Source organism: Numenius arquata, chromosome 26 (assembly GCF_964106895.1).
Source record: "Numenius arquata chromosome 26, bNumArq3.hap1.1, whole genome shotgun sequence".
Classification (NCBI taxonomy): Eukaryota; Metazoa; Chordata; class Aves; order Charadriiformes; family Scolopacidae; genus Numenius; species Numenius arquata.
This window is the reverse complement of record NC_133601.1, coordinates 5029903-5049954: the sequence shown is the minus strand read 5'-3', so window position 1 is coordinate 5049954 and position 20052 is coordinate 5029903. Positions and strand designations below refer to the sequence as shown.

The 20052-nt window shown below is 48.3% G+C and overlaps 1 protein-coding gene across 1 annotated transcript in view; it reads right to left on the bottom strand.

The window, feature by feature from the left end:
- Nucleotides 1-1636: 1636 nt before the first annotated feature.
- LOC141475734 (tetraspanin-15-like) overlaps nt 1637-20052 on the bottom strand; it is a 50401-nt gene continuing 31985 nt past the window's right edge. Inside the window, exons 5-8 of the mRNA XM_074164232.1 lie at nt 19896-20009; nt 13979-14032; nt 12880-12996; nt 1637-1870 (exon numbers count right to left, since the gene is read on the bottom strand). Of these exons, the coding sequence (XP_074020333.1) occupies nt 1637-1870; nt 12880-12996; nt 13979-14032; nt 19896-20009 (519 nt within the window). The remainder of the gene's footprint in view (nt 1871-12879; nt 12997-13978; nt 14033-19895; nt 20010-20052) is intronic.

Here is a 20052-nt window from a genome sequence, read left to right as displayed (position 1 = left end):
TTTCCATGAAGGAATTTCCCCCAATATCCATCCTAAACCTCCCCTGGCACAACTTGAGGCCATTTCCTCTTGTCCCATCGCCTGTTCCCTGGGAGAAGAGACCGATCCCCCCTGGCTACACCCTCCTTTCAGGGAGTTGGAGAGAGCGAGAAGGTCTCCCCTCAGCCTCCTTTTCTCCAGGCTGAACACCCCCAGCTCCCTCAGAAGTTCTTCAGACCCTTCTCCTTGTGCTCCAGACCCCTCACCAGCTCTAGTGCCCTTCTCCGGACACGCTTCAGCCCCTCAAGGTCTTTTTTGTGGTGAGGGGCCCGAAACTGGGCACAGCCCTCGAGGTGGGGTCTCCCCAGTGCCCAGTTCAGGGGCACGGTCACTGCCCCAGTCCTGCTGGCCACACTGGTCCTGACACAGGCCAGGCTGCCGGTGGCCACTTTGGCCACCTGGGCACTCCACTAGTTTATATTCAGCCGGCTCTTGACCAACACCCCCAGGTCGTTTTCCAGCCACTCTTCCCCAGCCTGGAGCATCCATGGGGTTGGTGTGACCCAAGTGCAGGACCCAGCACTTGGCCGTGTTGAACCTCACACCGTTGGCCTCAGCCCATCGATCCAGCCTGTCCAGACCCCTCTGTAGAGCCGTCCTCCCCTCCAGCAGACCCACACTCCTGCTCAACTTGGTGTCATCTGAAAACTTACTCACGGTGATCCCCTCATCCTGGTTGTTGATAAAGATATCAAAGAGAACCGGCCCCAATACTGAGCCCAGGGGAACACAAGTTCATCAAGTTGCTGTGCTAAAAATGAAATATTAAAAATATTAAAATATATTAAAAAGATGAAATATTATAAAAGATAATTCCTTACCTAGTCCTCAGAGGTTGGTCTCCAGCAGAAGGGAGTTACCATCATCCCCGCGTTGCCGCAGTAAAGCTGTCTTTGTTTTAAAAATTGCTGAGCTCTCCTTTTCCATGTACTAGGGATAAAAACCGAAGCTGCAGTTCATGGGGAAGAACTGGAAACCTTCAGAAATGGGTGTTTTCCCCCTGTCCAAGCCTTGTCCAAACATCGACCTTGGTCCAGGAGGTGCAAATTGGTGCCTCCCTGGGGATTTGATTCCTGGAAAAGCCCTTTGGAACGGCTCTGCAGAGCAAACTGCTCCATTTTTTCCTTTAGCTATGTCTTTCTGGGGCCTGGGCACACACAGGGTCTGGGCACATCTGGGAATCTACCACAAAGGCACTATTTTTCAGGAAATCAAGCTAAATATAACTATAAAGATACCCTAAAGAGCAATGACGACGGTGCTACTTCCCTTCCCGATGGCCCAACCGGCATGTGGCGAGTGGAAGCGACTTTGCAAAACGCAACAGAAGTCACATTTATTGCATAAAAAACCCCTGAAAAAAAAACGAATAAGGAGATGTACAAACACTTTGAAACGCCAAGGTACTACAAGGGCCCTGGGGAGCTCAGGTGCCCGCACAGTGCATTCCATTTCTTATAACTTTCCAGTGTTATTTTACAGTTTCCCCCAAAGTATCTCCTGAACCTGAGAAGATAAATCGCATTATTTCCACATTCAACATCTGCCGCCTCCCTAAAGAGCTTTGCTCCAAGCTGCTTCTCAGCCCTCCACCTTCTCACAATTTGCTGTGGCCGATGGCGCCCTCTTCCTCCTCCTCGTCTTCCTCAGCATTGACGGGAATGTAGCCCCCTTCCTTGGGCAAGCACCAGCACCAGCCCGCGCCGCTCAGATCCACCGCCCCGAAGCTGAAATCCCGCATCTCCAGGATCCTGAAGTCCACAGTGTCCAGCTTGGAGTAGATCTCGTTGAGCTCTTGCCAATACAGCCAAGCCATCACGAGGCCGATCACCTGCAAAATAGGAGCATTAAAACCACGGTAGCCGTGTAAACCCTTCCTGAAGGTCTTCTGCTGTGAAGGGGTGGTGTCACCTGAACTTCCAACGCTGGCCACGAGACAAGAGAGAACAAGCTCCAGTAAAATCTTCCGCCAAAGCAACAGGGGTGTTGCTAAACTCATTAATGGCCATGTCCATCTCACAACTTCCCTCATCAGCCCTGACAGCGGGATGCAGATCCCTTGGACATCACCATGAGCAGCGCAAAGAGAGGGGCAGAGGTCCAGGCTCTTGCTAAAATCAAGATATTGCTGCAAGCGTGGTGCCACCCAGGTCATTTCCCACATCCCTGCTGGCTGCCAGGGAATTAAACAATACCCTTTAAATCTTTAGAAGGGGGGGAAAAAAAAAAAAAAAAAAGCACGTTCATCAGCAGAAGATTTCAAGCACATTGCTTTGATTTCACCTCTGCGGTGGCCACAAGCACCAGGCGACAAGCCATCGCGAGGAGCTATTTGCAGACCAGGCACTGATGAGGGGCACGGTGGCAATCAGAGCGTTGGGCACGGTGGCAATCAGAGCAATTTCAGCTCAAACTGCATTTTTTATACGAACCCTTTACCCACCTTGACTACCAATCTGCAGAAATAAGGTTTATTCCCTATAAGATCCCCCCCACGCGCTTTGAGGTCAGCACCGGGGTACACACAGTGTGGTTTTATAGATGTTTTCAATGCAAGAGGCGGGATGGAGAAGGACGAGACCTTATTTTTCCCTCATTTTTGAGGCTAGTCAACATGTTTTTCTGCATAACCATTCCTTGCAACAAAGATCAATAAATAACCCCGTTGCTCCTGTACCATCCATCAGCTGGAACCTCCTGTACTATTGCGGCGTGTCGGGTTTGGAGTTGAAAAATGTTATTAATCATTTCTCTGGGTTCTAGTCGATTCATTAAATAGTCTGGAAAGCAGGAACATTAAGAGAAAGGTAAACGGGGATAAGAGCAAAGGGTTCTCAAGCATCTTAAAATAGGGACCATTTTATCTCGTAGTGGAAAGGGAAAAGTGTTTGCCCAGAGGAGGCTGCAGAAAATGGAGGCAAAAACTCCACAGGGAAAAAGCAAATCAGATAAACGTCACCCAGAGAGCTGAAAGCAAACAGGCAAACGCAAAGATCACTGGGGTTTATTAATTTGCCTTTCAGAGACAGAGAAATACCCTGCCATCTGCACGAGCAGCCTCTGCCTTGCGCAGAAGTTGCCGCAAAACAGCTCAATATTTATTTTGCCTCCCCAGATTCACCTGGAGGTGAATTTTCACAGAATCACAGAATCTTCTAGGTTGGAAGGGACCTTCAAGATCATCTTGTCCAACCGTCAACCTAACTGACAAAAATAAACACCCGCAAAACAACAAAATGCAACACCATCACTAAACCATGTCCCCCAGCACCATGTCAACCTGTCTTTTGAAAACCTCCAGGGATGGTGCCTCAACCACCTCCCTGGGCAGCCCATTCCAAGGCTTAATAACCCTTTCAGTGTAAAAATTCTTCCTAATATCCAATCTGAACCTCCCCTGGAACAACTTGAGGCCGTTTCCTCTTGTCCCATCGCCTGTTCCTTGGGAGAAGAGACCGACCCCCCCCGGCTACACCCTCCTTTCAGGGAGTTGGAGAGAGCGAGAAGGTCTCCCCTCAGCCTCCTTTTCTCCAGGCTGAACACCCCCAGCTCCTTCAGCCGCTCCTCACAAGACTTGTGCTCCAGACCCCTCACCAGCCTTGTTGCCCTTCTCTGGACACGCTCCAGCACCTTGATGTCTTTTTTGTGGTGAGGGGCCCAAAACTGGACCCAGCCCTCGAGGTGGGGCCTCACCAGTGCCCAGTCCAGGGGGACGGTCACCTCCCGAGTCCTACTCACCACGCTGTTCCTGATACAGGCCAGGATGCTGGTGGCCTTCTTGGCCACCTGGGCACACTGCTGGCTCATGTTTAGCTGGCTGTCCACCAACACCCTCAGGTCCTTTTCTGCCAGGCAGCTCTCCAGGATCTTCAGGATCTTCCAGCATCTTCACCTCCAGGATCGACAGCTCTTCCTTCAGCAAGTCAGGAGAAGGGGAAAACCATGTTCCTTGAGATGTTCTCCCGGCACGGAGAGTCCTTCCCTGAAGTTCTGTTACGGTTCGAGGAACCCACAACAATTTATTGTCCTTTAGACAATTATTCTCTCACCCCATGGTCCCTCCTCACTTGGGAAAGGGAATTGGGGAAAAAGCTGCAGCCTCGGGAGGAAGGGAAGGGCTCAGGGCTCTGGCACCTGAGCAAGGAGTTCTCAGGGTCACAGCCATCCCAGGAGAGAGAGAGAGAAACTCCTCAGCAAACTTTCTCATTTCTCTGGAACGGGCCATTCCCAGTAGGAAATAATTCTGGGGGCAGCTTAGGGCGAGTGCCTGGGGAGCTGGAAAACACCGAGACCTTGAGATCACCCCCAGAGCTGGCTGTAAAGGGAATATTGTCACCAATTCCCACCCCAGAGGCCTCTAAAAGTGCAGTTTTCCCCAGAATTAGAAGAAACCTTATTGAAAAGTAAAATTACTGAAAGAGAAATTAATCCTGTGTTGGTCAAACCAGGACAAGTCCTCACTTGCAGCTTGCCCCGTTTCCACCTTCCTAATTGCACCTACCGATCCTCAAAGAGCATCCTGCTTATTTGACGTTCCACCTAATTACTGACAATAGGATTAATCACCAAAAGAACGGATGAGGTGCCGGAGGCCGCTGCCTGGTTATTGCTGGCAGGGCTTTCCCGATTGTGGGAATTACAGAGTTTTCCCCATCCCTGGAGGGGTTCAAGGCCAGGTGGGACGGGGCTTGGAGCAACCTGGTCTGGTGGGAGGTGTCCCTGCCCCGGGCAGGGGGTGGCACTGGGGGGGCTTTAAGGTCCCTTCCCACTCTAATGATTTTATGATTCTATGAAGTGCTGGATTCGTGCCATCAGGCTTCTTTACTGGGGAAGACAACTGCAGATGCTGAAAGAAAAATTGAAGTCTGGAAATATCTCAGCGACTCCTTTTGTTACCCAAATGGCCTGAAATCAGGTTATCTTACAGCCCCGGTAACTTTTCTGTATGTATCTGCGTAGCTCCCAGCTGCCCTCAAAATACTCACTGCTGCGTTTCATATTATACATCCATCTCAGCGGGTAACTCCTTCCCAAACACTCTACGGAATGATTTTAGCCTGCGTGTGGCGACGGCGTTTATCTCCGACTCAAACCATGCGAGACGCATTCCCTCCCCGAGGAGCAAGACTGGGCTGTGCAACCTCTCCATCGCCTGGGATGGAGCTTGCTTTTGCTGGCGAAGCAAAAATAACAAAAGCCAAGACTTTGTCGTGGAAATGCCAGCCGGGGTCCTGCTCTCCTATCCCATACCCGTCCCCTCTTTGGTCCCCAAAAGCCACAGAATCCTCCAGGCAGGGATGCAGGAGGTCAAGGCTGGTTGGATGGTGCTTGGAGATGGCTCCGTCTCTCCGTGAACTGTAGGGAGAGCCCAGAGCCACCGCTCCCGTGCGGATCCGGATAAGAAGATTGTGCTAATCCATATTCAACGGCAGAGCCTTTAAGGATTTAAAAAGTTTTAAAATAATATTTAAATGTATGTCAAGCTTTAGCATTATTTACTTCTATTAACATGTCATCACTGGGCAGATTAAAATCCCACCGCTGATACAGTGAAAGGACCAAGGAAGCAGAACCCTTTGAAATGACAAATTTCAAGGCAAGCGTGTCATTTTTTTCCGCCCTAAACCAAACAATAACTCAGAAAAGATTTGTGTTTACAATAAATCCCATGCAAATGAACCCAATTCTGCAAAACCAGCCGGGTTTGGGGGCATCATCATCCCTCCCTGCTCCTCTCCTCCCGGCGGCGATGCGACGGCCGAGGTACCGAAATATCCTGGTTAAACCAGGGATTTCTTGGAATAAAATCAGCCCAAGTCCTCAGTCAGCAGCCTGCATCCCACAGCCTTCTCTCTCCTCTGAGTTATGAACCGACTTCCATTCCAGCTCGGCTCTAAATATCCCCTTTCACTTAATGAAAACAGAAAAAGCTGTCAGGAATATAGATGCGTTCAATATCTCCGGCACCAAGGGCACCATGTTTTCCCCAAGTAAAGAGACTTCTAACGCGAGCGCTGATTTTATTGCATTGCAATATGAGGGAAGGCGTTATTGCAGAGGAGCATGTTAACAAAATGTATCAAATATGAGGGCAAAAATATTAAAAAGCTGCTTTTCTCCCTGACTCCCCCGCCTCGGGATGGTAATCACCAGCAAGCGAGGGGAGAGCTGCTCGGGAGTTACTGCTCGCGGGTCATTTAAAGTTGGAAAATTGCCTCTTTTTTTCTGGCTGGCGTTCAGGGAAGTAGAGAAACCACCGCTGCCTCGGGAGGTCTCTCGTCTGCCACTTTTGGAGCTTTTTCGCTGGGGGATTTAAACGCAGAGGGGTTTCCATTTTTGGTGAAAATCATCGAGTAGCTGCTCTTATAGAATGCAAGAGGCAGTTGCGTGCATACAATAAATCCAAAGACCTTTGCATATCGAGGGAATCAATAAAGCAGCCAGACCCACTGGAATGGCACAATATGATTTTCTAAATATATATACAATTATATCTATTTTTTTTGCAATGATACTGCAGTAGGAATTTATGTAGATATATAGATAGATATATAGAGAGATATATATAAAAAAAATTGTATTGATAATGCTATTTGTAATTTGGTGGCACTCAAAGTCAGGGATGCCCTGCGGTGACAGCTATGGAAAAAGCCCACCTTGCAGCTGACATTATGTGAGATTTACTGCCTCGTTTCCCACCCGGACGCTGTAGGAGGGAGCGTGCAAAGGCTTGCACAAGCACATCCTTCCTGCATCCTTCCCTTTGCACACACACGTTGTCCCCCTCGCCCTCGGCTCCCCCCGCCCACCACGAGCACGGATCAAGAAGAGAAATTTTGCAAAACCAACTTTGCATCACGCTTAAAAGCAACGATAATCACTGTGGCCACATAGATACCTGGATTATTGTATTTTAACCCACTAAGCACATGATGTTGGGCCAGGAAGGAGGTATCCTGTTGCTTTGTTGTGTTTGGTTTTGTTTTTTAAAGAAAAACTTAAATATCCAAATGCACAGCAAAATGGAACGGGGGCAGATGTCTGCTGCCGTTTCCCACCTCTCCAGCTCCTCCCAGTAGCAGCTCGGTGGCCTCGAGCGGATCCAAACTGGCATTTTGCAGTTGAAGACCTTGATGTCCATCTCTCAGCAGCACTTTGGGACTCCCCTGGAAAGGCACGGCCGAAGTCTGCCCCAAATTAATCCAATATAGGGTAAGGAACTTCTGCATCTTCATTTTTCACCCAGCTAAAGGGTGGGTGGGACGTCGGCTGTCAGCGAGGGCCAGCCATAAATTCTCCCATCCGAGCAGCCAGAGGAAATTTATTTCCATCGGAGAAAACAAAAAATAAGCTCTCCAAAGCACAAATCCTTAGGGATTTTGTCCTGGACTCCCAGGGGCTGTACGATGCTTACGAGCCACCTGGGAGGACGAGGAAATAAAACCCATTCATCACTTGCAGCTTTTCATATCCTCCCACGCCGCTTAATCAACCCCCTCGTTCATATTTCTCCTGTCCACGCTAGAGGGACCTCCCTGCCCCGGCCAAACCACGTGGGGACACGCAGCCAGGCAAGGGCAGGATGATTATTTTCTTGTTTTATGCCCGATTATAAATGCTCATTTAATCCCAGAGGGTTCCCGTGGATGTCTGCAAGTCCCGGCTACTGGAAGACCCTCGAGTTTTCTCTCCGCTAAACAGCAAAAGCCCAAAAAGCAAATTAACCCCCCGTTATTTTGTTCCCGAACTTGCAATTATTTCTAGCCAACGTAGAACAGTGACACTAATTATAATTGGGTGCTGTATTGTCATTAAGCTACGGGTGTTGGCCTGTCTGGCTGAGCAGGGACACCATCCCGCTGCTGTTCCCAACCCATCACTCCAGAAAATAAATACTTACTGTCCCTGCCACAGCAAATGTCTCACTTCACCCACCGCTATTACTCCAAGGCATGAAACGTCATCTTTCTATTACAAGAGATATCCAGAAGAGATTGGAAGTACATGGTCCAGTGGTTTCAGCGGCTGTTCTCCACTCTTTTTTGTGGTGGCAGTGAAGCATCCTGGTTCTCCGACTCAGATAAACCCGAATATCGCACTTCTCGGGATCAAAGCTTGCTCTCTCCTTCAAAGCCCAAAGCTCTCTTCCCCCTTGGAGCTGACAGCAGCCAATGAAGACTTTTAAAAACCATTTCCAACAAGACAGCATCAGTCTTGTTGTAATTACCCATTTCCTACCAACATCACAAGACCAAAATTAGATTGATATGGAAATTTGGGATACTTTAACTCAACTAATGGTTATTCCTTCTCTTCCAGCACTTGGGGAAGTTAATTATATACAAGTATTTGAGGCTACGCTCCAATTTCTGTGGTTCTGGTGCAGCGCCGAGCCTTCTGCTAGACACAAGCCACGTATTTCTGTCTCCCGCGTCGGTGCCGTTAAGTTTTATTACAAGGCTCTTTGGTGCTCAGCTCCATCCTCCCCAAGCCCCAGCTTTGCTCACTGACTCGTAGCGGGTCCACTTCTTCTTTCGGATTAAACAGGTTCGCATTAGGAACAGGTCTCAAGGTGGCTGGCGTTGCCGAGATCTAACTGCAATGTCCTCCTCGCTGGGAAATCCTCGTTGACTGATGGATGGACTCTTCCATGTCTGGTGAAAGGAAGGATGCTCGGAGTCAGGAACGTTTTTGGAAGTAAAGGGCTTAAACCCTCATTTTCACTTTATTATACAATGAGAAAAAGGTCTGGAGAACCACAGCGGCTTTCCCTCAGGAGTGTGCATGTGCAGTGTGATCGGTGGCTCCGTTTGGGGTGGAAAGGTTGCATTTTGGGCCCTCGCAGAGCATTTGAAAGGACCTCAGCTCCTCCAGTCGCATTTTCCTGAGCGATCAAACACGCAAGGCTCAATTTGGCTTTTGCTTAACAAGGGCAAAAATCAAGGGTGGAAAAGGGCACCAAAAGGATGCTCGAGAGCCCTTGCAGGGCGACAGCGCGATTAACCGCATCCCGCGGCATCACGGTCCCGACAATACCAGCTCTGGCCCTGGAGAAAATAATCCATCAGCCCAATGAGGGTCTTCTGCAGGTAAAATTTTCTGCAAGAAAACCCTTTTCCATGCAAACCCTCATCGGCTGCTGCCCAGGCCTGCACCCAGGTCTGGAGGTTTTTGTCCATTTTGGGCGGCCGTAAAGCTGGATCCTGCTAAACAAAAGAGCTGAATCATTTCAAGCTTTCCCAGAGCTAATCAAGTAAAAGGCAAGCATTTATCTTTTATTGGCTTTTCCTTCCATAAATTGATATTTATAGACCGGGCTCTCGTAGAGGTCATGGACTGCAGATGGAAAAATCCCTTTTATTTCCCTTTTCTACTACATTAAGCACGCGTCATCCGCTTGAGAATACACCGCCTTCCAGCCCCTCCAGCAACTAAGATATTAAAAAGCAAACAAAATACAAATTAATCTTGCAAAGAAAAAAGAGAACTTTGGCAACACAAAGCCCTTTACAGAAGGAAACATTTACCATTACTGTCACCAAGAGACGGAGACGCCAACCTGCAAAATGCCCCTCGCAAGCCTAATGCTGCATTTTCGAGAATTGAAATAGTTGATCTTCTGGATTTATACTCTTAGGGGGGAACACCTACCTCTGCGCTGATGCTCCCATTACTCTGTGGCTGCTCCCAGCGCAGAGCTCTGGAGATTGATGGAATATCAAAGCGAAACCGAGGAGGCAACAATTTACTGCGAGTCCAGTCGGCTGTGCCGCAGAGTCGATAAATATTAACCCTTGGCAGTGATCTTCCAGAGATATTTTTTTCTTTTTAATTGGACTTGGGCCACTTTCTGCTTCTTTAGGATGGAGAAAAAGGGGTTGAAGAGCTTTTTTGTGCACTTTTTTCTGCTTTATTACGGTGGCTACGTCTTCACCTTGCTAAGGAGGATGAAATACCATCAGAAAACACCCCCCGCAAAGACAAAGGGAATGGAAAAGTTGGAGGTGCTTTTCCTGAGGTGAATATAAAGGCTCCTGAAGTAGCACCTGGGCATGGCAAAGGGGAAAGAGCAACACCCAAGGTTTTTTGGCTTATTTTAAACTACAAAGGCATTTTATGCACGCTGTAAACTCCACGGATAATCTCGCTAGAGGCAGGGAAGGTAGGGACGGAGCCGCTATAAAACAAATTTCCGTGCTTTGCTGCACCTGCTGAAAGATCTGGGGTTGCTTCATAATTAAACACAACGAGGACGAGGCCACAATGTGAATTTGCCGTTGACTGCCAGCAGCTAAATTAAAACATCTTTTTGAGAGCGATTTGGCCTCGGCCTGCAGCCTGGCTGAGAGGAAGGGCAAGGAGACGGGATTGTTAGTGGAGAATGAAACAAGGGGAAAGAAAGAGAATTAAAGGTACTCTGCAACGGCAGAAAAATAATTGAGTGGCTGCATTTAAGCTTCGCTCTGAATGAAGTAAGACAAATGAACACAACCGCTTCCCCGCTCCTCAAATGGGATTTTTTTTTTCACATCGCCTGATGGTTGGCTTAAAAAAGGCAGAGATATTCATGATTTAAGAGCGATCATAAAATTACAAGCTCCCTCTGCCTCGCACCGGCTGGGACAGAGGCTGGCCGCCGCACTGTGACATACCCGGGCAGGATTTTCCCTGCTTTGGCACCCGTTCAACACCCAACAGGACCCAGCAGATTTACAGCTTTCCCTGAACCCAATTAGAGACGCCCGCACGCGTGAGAGAGCAAAGCCAAGCAGCCTGACCTGCGCCCTTGGCTTCTTGCACGGATGTTTGGGGAAAAGCAGAGAAAACTTAAAAATTCAACACCTTCCTGCATGGTGGAAAGCCAAAATTTTATGGTTTCTTACATCTGAGCATGATGGAAAGACAACACCGAGAGCAATAACCACTCACTTGCCATGGGCACCCTCCATCATCCAAAACTTTTCTTGGGTCCTTCTTTCTGCACAAGAAGAGCCGGTCGCTTAGCCCAAATCCAAGCACAAATCTCGGACACTCAGAAGGTGAACATCAGCCAAGCTCCAACCCCCAACCTTTGAGCCCTCGATCCGCTCGCCATCACAAACAAGGCTGGAGTTTGACCCCGAGGAAGACCAACACTTTGAGGAGAACCGGGCAAAACCCAAAGCTGGACTTGGACTGTGGATTATGGACCCAAGGTTCTCCCCAGCAACCTGCAGGTTTTCCACCAGTGTGGTCTGCAGCTCCACGGGGAGGCACACGTCCTGTGTGGGACATGACAAATACCCCAGGGCCAAAGATGGGACAGCTCAATATGTTCACTCTTCCCAAAGTTCAAGGCACTGTCACCTCCCCACGTCAACGGTGCCACCCCCTTCCCCCTTGGATCGGCGATTCAAGAACAATATCTCACCCCAGCTTTCTGCTGGCAGCTGCTGGGCATGAAGCTGGTTCTGGGCTGACAGCTCCTGGCAACACAGATGGCCATTTATAACTTAATTCCCTCCAAAACTTGACAGAATCAAATCGGATTTATATTTAAAACCTGGAAATCGTGAGCAGATGGAAGAACGAGGTTCTTCATCTGAAGAGCATTTAACGGCACGCCAGAAAAATCATAACGCTTGCTCAAAAGCACTTGATATTCATCAAGGCTCAGCAATCCTTCTTGCCATCGCTGGTTTTCCTCCCCATCCTTCCCAGTTAAGAGCATCATGTTGGCAGGTTAATGGGTAACGCAACAGGCGGCTCCTGTAATGGCTCTCGACATCCTGCGAGGCAGATGGAAGCGGTCGCCTCCATTACAGCACTTTCTCACCCCATTTCTGTGCCCGTTATGTTTCCCGGTGGTAGCACAGCAGAAGCCCATTGCTCATCTGCAGGCTTTGGAGAAAGCACTTTAGAAACGTGGAGCATCACAGCGAGGACTGGGCACAAATTGTTCCCCCGTCCTGGTTTTCCATTTGGACCATCTGAGAGCTCAAAGAGGAAAGTCCATCCTTTGAAAAATTAGCTCAATGCACCTCATATTTCCCCAAAAGCTTCTGCTTTGTTCGACCCCTATTCTACCTTTCACTGCAAGCGGAAACACGTAAAAAAAAGAAAATAATTTAATTCCCATTTAGATAAAACCCCGTATCTGGAAAGCATCGCCAAATACCTCCAGCAGCAAACCCGACATTACATTCCAAGGAGATAAAAAGAAAGCTTTCGCTTGTGAGTCTTGAAAGGGATCAAATCAACACTAAATCACCAAAGTTCTGTCAAAAATAATTCTGGAAAGATCTAAGGGAGATATTCTCCTCCTTGCTAGCACAGTGCCAACGGTGCTGCAAAGGAATAGCCCCAGCTGCAACCCAAAAATTCTCTCCATAACAAGCATCTGTGATGAGGAGCTTAATTACCTGTGCTGGAAAGTTGCTTGGATCCTTAAGGCATCATTAACGGGAAATAGATTTCACAAGGGATGGCAAATCCTGCTAAATTTACAATTATGGTTTATTTTGGTTGATATTTATGCTTTATTTGAAGAGCATAAATTTACAGCGCAAGTAAAAACAAATATAAAAGGATTATCTGTGCTAACATAGGCATGCCTTGCTTTTAGATGTTATTGCTTGATCAATAATTAGATTTCAGGAGTGCATTATGAGACAGGCAGCACCGCAGCTGTAAACTGTTATTTTTGCTAAGGACGCTCTAGAAAGTGCTGTGACTTTTCCTACCCAAGACACCCATCTTAGGGGTAAACAGAGGGGGAAAAAAATAGCTAAAAATGAATTGCTTTCCTCCTCCAGCAGGGTGAAAGAAGCTGAGAGGATGCCGACTGGATCCGCCACGTACCTGTGGAAGCAGCAGGGAGCAAACGATGCCCAAAGTGGCCCCAAAGTTGTCTTTGAGCCAGAGCCCGACAGCGTGGATGCAGCCTCGCACGTGGATGACGTTGAGCAGCTCCAGGCGCTGGAACCGGAGCAGAGAGAAGCATCGTGGTTTTCACTGAGATGCTGTGTTTGGGGGCAGACGTTGGGTTTGGGGAGAGACGTTGGGTTTGGGACTGTTTAGTATGAGGAAGAGGAGGCTGAGGGGAGACCTCATCACTCTCTACAACTACTTGAAAGGACACTGTAGAGAGGTTGGTGCCGGTCTCTTCGCACAGGTAATTAATGACAGAACGAGAGGGAGCGGCTTCAAGCTCCAACAGGGTAGGTTTAGACTGAACATTAGGAAAGAATTTTTCACAGAAAGAGTGGTCGGGCACTGGAACAGGCTGCCCAGGGAGGGGGTTGAGTCACCATCCCTGGATGTGTTTAAGAGCCGTTTAGATGTGGTGTTGGGGGATATGGTGTAGGGGAGAACTTTGTAGAGTAGGGTAGATGGTTGGACTCGATGATCCCAAGGGTCTCTTCCAACCTGGATGATTCTATGATTCTATTCTATTCTATTCTATGATTCTATGAGATGTTATTACTTGTGTTTGCTCCTCCTTGCAAGCCAAAGGAGAAGCGCTGCATGACAAGTGTTTGGGAATTGATTTCTTGGATTGGCCCTTTCCCTGGGTTTTCTTCCAAAAAAACATCCCTGGGAGCTACAGACCATATGCCCGGGGACACTGCAGCTCTCTGCTGCGATACAGCCCCGTGGCCACCCCCGAAGGCCTCAGAAATCAGCTTCGCTCCTACCACCGAGCCTCAAAACACAACTCGGGACTAGCATTTCCCGGGGCCGATCCAGAAAGGCCACGCCAAAGCCTCCAGGGACCACCCAAACATGTCACGAGCCTGAGCATCACCCTGAGGTGCCAGGGAAAAGCAGTAAAAATGAATTTATACACAACAGCCGCCCGTGGTGGGGAAGAGCTTACCTTCAGATAACTGTTTTGTTTTAGGGGATTTGGGGAAGGAGAAGCAAATCTCGTACGTACAAAGGAAAAAGGCAACGTTACCTCTTTATCAAGCGTCCTGTATCCGCACAGGGTGTTAACGACTTCTCCGGGGACCTGCGAACAGACAATTTGTGAACAGACTTAGCTGGGAGGAAGCCAAAGGGGAAATACAAGAGATAAGAATAAAAAATAAGAAATAGAAGAGCTCGCCTCGTTGCCTCGATCATTCAGTGTCGCTCAAGGCTACCCCTAAACACCGCTTTGCTACCGCAGGCTCCTTTTTGCCCAAATGCAACGCTGAAACCATGCACGTTGGCAATAAGTTGTTGGGGTTTTTTATTTATTTATTTTTTAAACCACTTTTCTCTGTGGTTTCTGCTGTTTCGCAGGATGCTCAGGTCCCCTCAACCCTTTCCCAGTGATTGGAGCCGGGACCACCTCCATGTCACACAAGCATTTAGCAAAGCAGCTCTTTCAAGACATTCCCTGGATTTTCTCCCTGTTTAATACCACCTTTTCAGACACCATCAGTCGTGTCTCTCCTTCATAATAAAGGGAATTTCACAGGGATTAAATGTATTGGGCTCTGCACAAATCAAGCAGGAATTTCCCCAAAGTCTCCCAGCATTTTGGGGAGAAACGTAAGGATTTTAGTCATCCCCAAGGCTTCGACCTTTGTTGGCCGACAAAAACGTTTCAAGAGCTACAGCTAACGAGAGAAATCCCGGTCAAACCCTGCTGTTTGGGACCTTTATAAAATAAATTCAAACCTAACTCCTCTGCTTCTGTCAAGATGCAAAGTGGTACATTTTGGGTTACAAAACTGATTCCAGCTCAGTAACCAGCTCATCCCAAATAAATCAAAGCCGGAGAGTAGCTCTGGCAAATCCTGAGCTAGTTGGGTACTTTGCACCTCTGGGGATTGATCTTCTGATGTTTTGTTGTTTGTTTTTTTTTTTTCTGGGCTTGTTTCATGGATCAAACCGCAGCTTCCATAACACCCTGTATTTCTAAAAGGGCCTTGTGCCCATAAAATAACAACGTGCTGAAATTATTACGCTCTCAGAAAGATGGCTTTGACAACCAGTAAAAGCTCCAGGACAACAAAACAAAAACATCCCGTGCTTCGGAGGCACAGAGATGAAAAGGAGAAATGTGCACATTTAGGTGTAAATTATGTTTTCCTGAAAGACGCAGAGTAAAAGAAATGTGCACCTCCGGACAGGCTCCGGCCATAAAGCTGCAGCTCGTTCCTCCTCTAATTGGCAGGGAAATTATTCCAGCGCTACCTTACCCAGAGCTTCTGTAGCCACCACATTACTCACAGCCCTATCAAAAATCCCACCTCTCACCACTTCAAAACACTGTTTACAAACTGGGCATCGTTAAGGAGACTAATTAGTCCCCCGGCATGTGAAAGACTTGCAGGGAAAACTGGAGATGGGGAGCAAAGCGTCCATCATCATCGCTGAGAGGGATCTCCTCCAGGGGTGGGACCACCAAATGGGAAACCTTCAGCAAAAGGGGAATTTGCAACGCTCATAAGGTAAATGCTGTCACCTATAGCGGTGCGCTGCCAGCCCAGAAACCCCCTGCACCCTGGGCTGCATCCCCAGCAGCGTGGCCAGCAGGGCGAGGGGGGGGATTCTGACCCTCTGCTCCGCTCTGGGGAGACCTCCCTGCCCCCAGAGCTGCCTCCAGCTCTGGGGCCACCAACATCAGAAGGACACGGAGCTGTTGGAGCGGGGCCGGAGGAGGCCACGGAGATGCTGGGAGGCCTGGAGTCCCTCTGCTGGGAGGACAGGCTGAGAGAGTTGGGGGGGTTCAGCCTGGAGAAGAGAAGGCTCCGGGGACACCTCAGAGCCCCTTCCAGTCCCTAAAGGGGGGGGCTCCAGGAAAGCTGGGGAGGGACTCTGGATGAGGGAGGGGAGCCCTAGGAGGAGGGGGAAGGGTTTGCCACTGAAAGAGGGGAGATGGAGCTGAGATGTGGGGAAGAAGTTCTTTGCTGTGAGGGTGGTGAGAGCCTGGCCCAGGTTGCCCAGAGAAGCTGTGGCTGCCCCATCCCTGGAGGGGTTCAAGGCCAGGTTGGAGGGGGCTTGGAGCAACCTGGTCTGGTGGGAGGTGTCCCTGCCCAGGGCAGGGGGTGGCGCTGGGGGGGCTTTAAGGTCCCTTCCAACCCGAACCATTCTATGATTCTATGAAAGAAACACGTACGTTACCAAGGATCCACCTATTTGCTTTACATAAAAAAAATAAACTACTTTTCTCAACAGCTTTCAGTTGTCCTTGCTTTTCAGACTCACTTCCATGGACATCATAGGACTCCGGCTGGTGAAACATCATTGCATTCTACTGGGCTCATCGTTTGGCCACATCTGGCTACGGCACAAATTCATCGCCACTTCTCTTCCTTCTTGCCTTAAATATCCAGGGATTTCTCAATCGTCTCCAGTCCTGCCCATATGTTTGAGTAATTCCCTCAATACCTTGTATTTGGGAGAGGTGTGGAAGATAGAAAAGCGAGGTTTTTAGCCTCGATCGACTTTTGTCAAGGTCTTGCGTGGAAGAGAAGGTCAGAGCTGAATTGAAATTTCTAAAAAAAACCAGGCAGAAGCTTCTCTTCTTCCAGAAAGCATTTTGATGCCTTTCAGGGATCACAAAAGAGCAACACGTGCAGATGTTTAAAACCCATCAAGGGCAGAAGACCTCAATCCTTGCACTTTTTATTTAACCAATTGCTTTTCTCCCCTAAAATCACTGCCGAATGTCGGTGGTGACACTTCACCAGTGGGTCGGAGACACTGCGTTTGGCAGAGGCACAGCCATGCTGCAGCTTCCCGGGAGAAGGCACAAGTGCCTTGGAAAACCATTTAGAAAACCACTTCGAGATGAAGATCCAGTCTCACACCCTCAAGTAGGTGCATATTTTCCCATTCCTTCTTCCTGGGAAGATTTTAAGGTCTACAACCTCAGAGATGAGACTCTTCAAAATAGCTCTCCTCTATTTTTGGAGGACGTCTGCTCTTGTTAATGCAACTCAGCCTGCCCTGGAAGATGCTCCAGGGGATGGAACACAAAGCTCTTGGAGGGTCTTGTAATAGAAAAAGTCTTTTATTGGAAAATGGGATGGTTTTATGGCTGTATTTAATGACAAGTTGAAAACGTATTGCCACCAATCTCCTAATCCATGTTTCACGCTCCTTCCTTCTCGCTCCTATCAGCATCTTTTGTTCTTTCCACAACATTACATTTCCAAATTACATCTTCTGGTACCTCTCTACTAAATCTCAAAGGGCCTCTGAGACAAAAAAGATGCTTTGTTCTCCATCTCTCATTCAGGAAGGCACAGGTAGAGAAGAAGGACACAAGAAGAGAAGGGTTTCTTGCCCTACAAACCAGTGGATTTATAACTGGTTATAAGGTTATTCACAGCAGAGAGACCATCGTGTTCATCTCTACCCAACGCAGAAGAACTCATACACGTGCCCGGGTGGTCCCTGGTTATTCCCTCCAGGTCCAGGGCCAACACAAGATCTTCTCTTCAGCCCGCAAGTAACATATTTTGGTGGAAAGGGTTTTCAGCGGGGCTTGCACGTGGCTAACACCCAACCAGGTATGTCCAGATCACATCACACAGGTACATCACACACATCACACATCATCCCGAGGTGCAGAGGTGCTTCTCCCGCCTTCTCAGCTCCCAAGGAAAGCCCCCTCCGACAGCTTTGCAATTTCAGCAAACAGCTACGAATAGATGTGCTAGAGCTTACAACAAATGCAATTACGGAGAGATTCACTCTGTTGTGTAAACTAAGTTGTTATGAGCTTGTTTCACGTCGCAGACAGCAGAAATCTCCCAAGGGAGCCGGCTCTCTTAATCCATTTCATGTACTATTGATATTGCGTCGGGTTGATTTTTTAACCAACAGTGCCCTGCAGTGCCCAAACCCAAAGCTCTGAAGAACGAGGCTACATCTATCTACCTGGTTACTCTTGCTCCCCAAGAACAGGCTTCATTTCTCATAGAGATTTAGATGCATTTGGTGAGGTCTCACTTCCCATAAAACCGCTCCGGCTGCCAGAGCCATGTTCATGGGCTTTAATTCTTAAACATAGGGGATATGTTTACACACCTATAAATACTTAAAGGGTGGGTGTCAGGAGGATGGGACCAGTCTTTTTCCAGTGGTGCCCAGTGACAGGACAAGAGGGAACGGCCACAAACTTGAGTATAAGAAGTTCCATCTAAACATGAGGAGGAACTTCTTCACTTTGAGGGTGGCAGAGCCCTGGAAGAGGCTGCCCAGAGAGGTGGTGGAGTCTTCTTCTCTGGAGACATTCAAATCCCCCTGGACACGTTCCTGTGGGACCTGCTCTGGGTGGCCCTGCTCTGGCAGGGGGTTGGACTGGGTGATCTCCAGAGGTCCCTCCCAACCCCATATCATTCTGTGATTCTGTGGTTTACTGTGGACTTTCCCTCCCAGGGGCTGGCTGCTCCAGTCCTTCGCCAGAGCATCCTCCAGACCCAGCTCATTGCAATGGGAAGCCAAAAAGTTGCCTTATTTCTTACCCTACTATATTATCATCTACTACCATCACTATAAATAATATCTGATTTCTTCTGTCTCCAATACTGCCTGCTGTGCTGAGGTCTTTCATTTGCCAAATTGTCACCCAAAACCTTGGGGAGTGTAAAAATACCGAAAAATGCACTTGACTCTCTCCAACACATCCTCACTCACAGCACAAAAGGACAACACATGAATTTCTAATTCCGTCTTCAGGAGCTTTAAGATTCTTAATCAATGCCCTGATTAGAGATGACAATTATTTTTGGAGCTGATTTGCATGTCAGACTTCCACTGATAATTAAGACACCTCAGATTTCCCTCTTTTTCCATCAAAAAATTCAAAACCAATACCAGATTGACGATAAATTTTCCTTCTGTGATTCATAAAGCCTGGGGCATGGCCAGGGTTCAGAGGCAACACCGATACTCCTGATGCTCTGAACCCTGAGGAGGTTTTACTGCCAGGATTACGTTTAGCAAATCTTTTTTAGCAGCATTTCTAGCATTTCTGGCTACAACAATCAGGGATATTTGCCTTTTTTTTCCCCCTGCCTTGGCCCAGCTCTTGGCATTTTACCCACAGCATGTGTCAGATTGATTGCAACGAGGTGGACGGCCGTATTAAACAAGACGGTGTGGAAGCACTGAGCTGAAAAGCGCTGCTTGGGGGGTGAGTATCTTGATTTTCGGCTCTGAAAATCAGCCCAGGAGACCCAAACAGCTCTGAAAATCCACTCCCCTCTCTCTCCATCTCCGTTCAACACAACTCACAGCGCATTGGAAACGCAGCTTTGCAAGGGCAGTTGCTCACGAGACCTTTATTTATTCCGTTGCACAAGGGCAGCTCTTTATCCAAATACCTCTCCCAGCCCCATTTTCAACAAAACCCTCAAAAACCTCCTCGTTAGGAGCAAACACCAGCGAACACAATCCCCAAATACCACCAAACCCTGCCCGAGATACGTGTCCTCTTGGGCAGGAGAGCAGGGGACAACAGCTCGTTGGGATCCATGCCAGGATGCAGCCGAGTCCTTTTAAGATGTTGCTACTTCTTTGCAAAATGATCCTTCAAAACCATTTTATATCACATATCAGGTTGAAAAACAGCAACTCGGCATTTCTAACAGCTTTTTGGCATGAGGAATGCAACGATAGCCCAGCGCATTGGGATTTATTCTTCATTAAAAGTACTAAAATACAGTGTAGCCTGTATATATATATATATATATATATTAGTTTCTTTACCGTTTCACATTGATGCTGTCTCAAACCGCTTTGCAAGACGGCAATGCCGTTTATAAGAGACCCTATAGCACAGAAATATGCAGCAATAACCAGCTGGGAGAGGGTGTTTTGCTGAAATATCGACTGAAATAAAGGCGCTTTCCCTGCCTGGGCTGCCTTACCTTCCTGACGCAGCACGTGTAGGGCACCCCGCACGCCAGCGGCCCGCTGCCGTTGCAGGAGTGGTACTGGTTGACCTCCCAGTCTCGGTACTCATCGCCGCCGCAGCAAGAAAACTGCAAAAAAAGGAGAAAAGGAGAGGGATGAAACGTGCAGCTG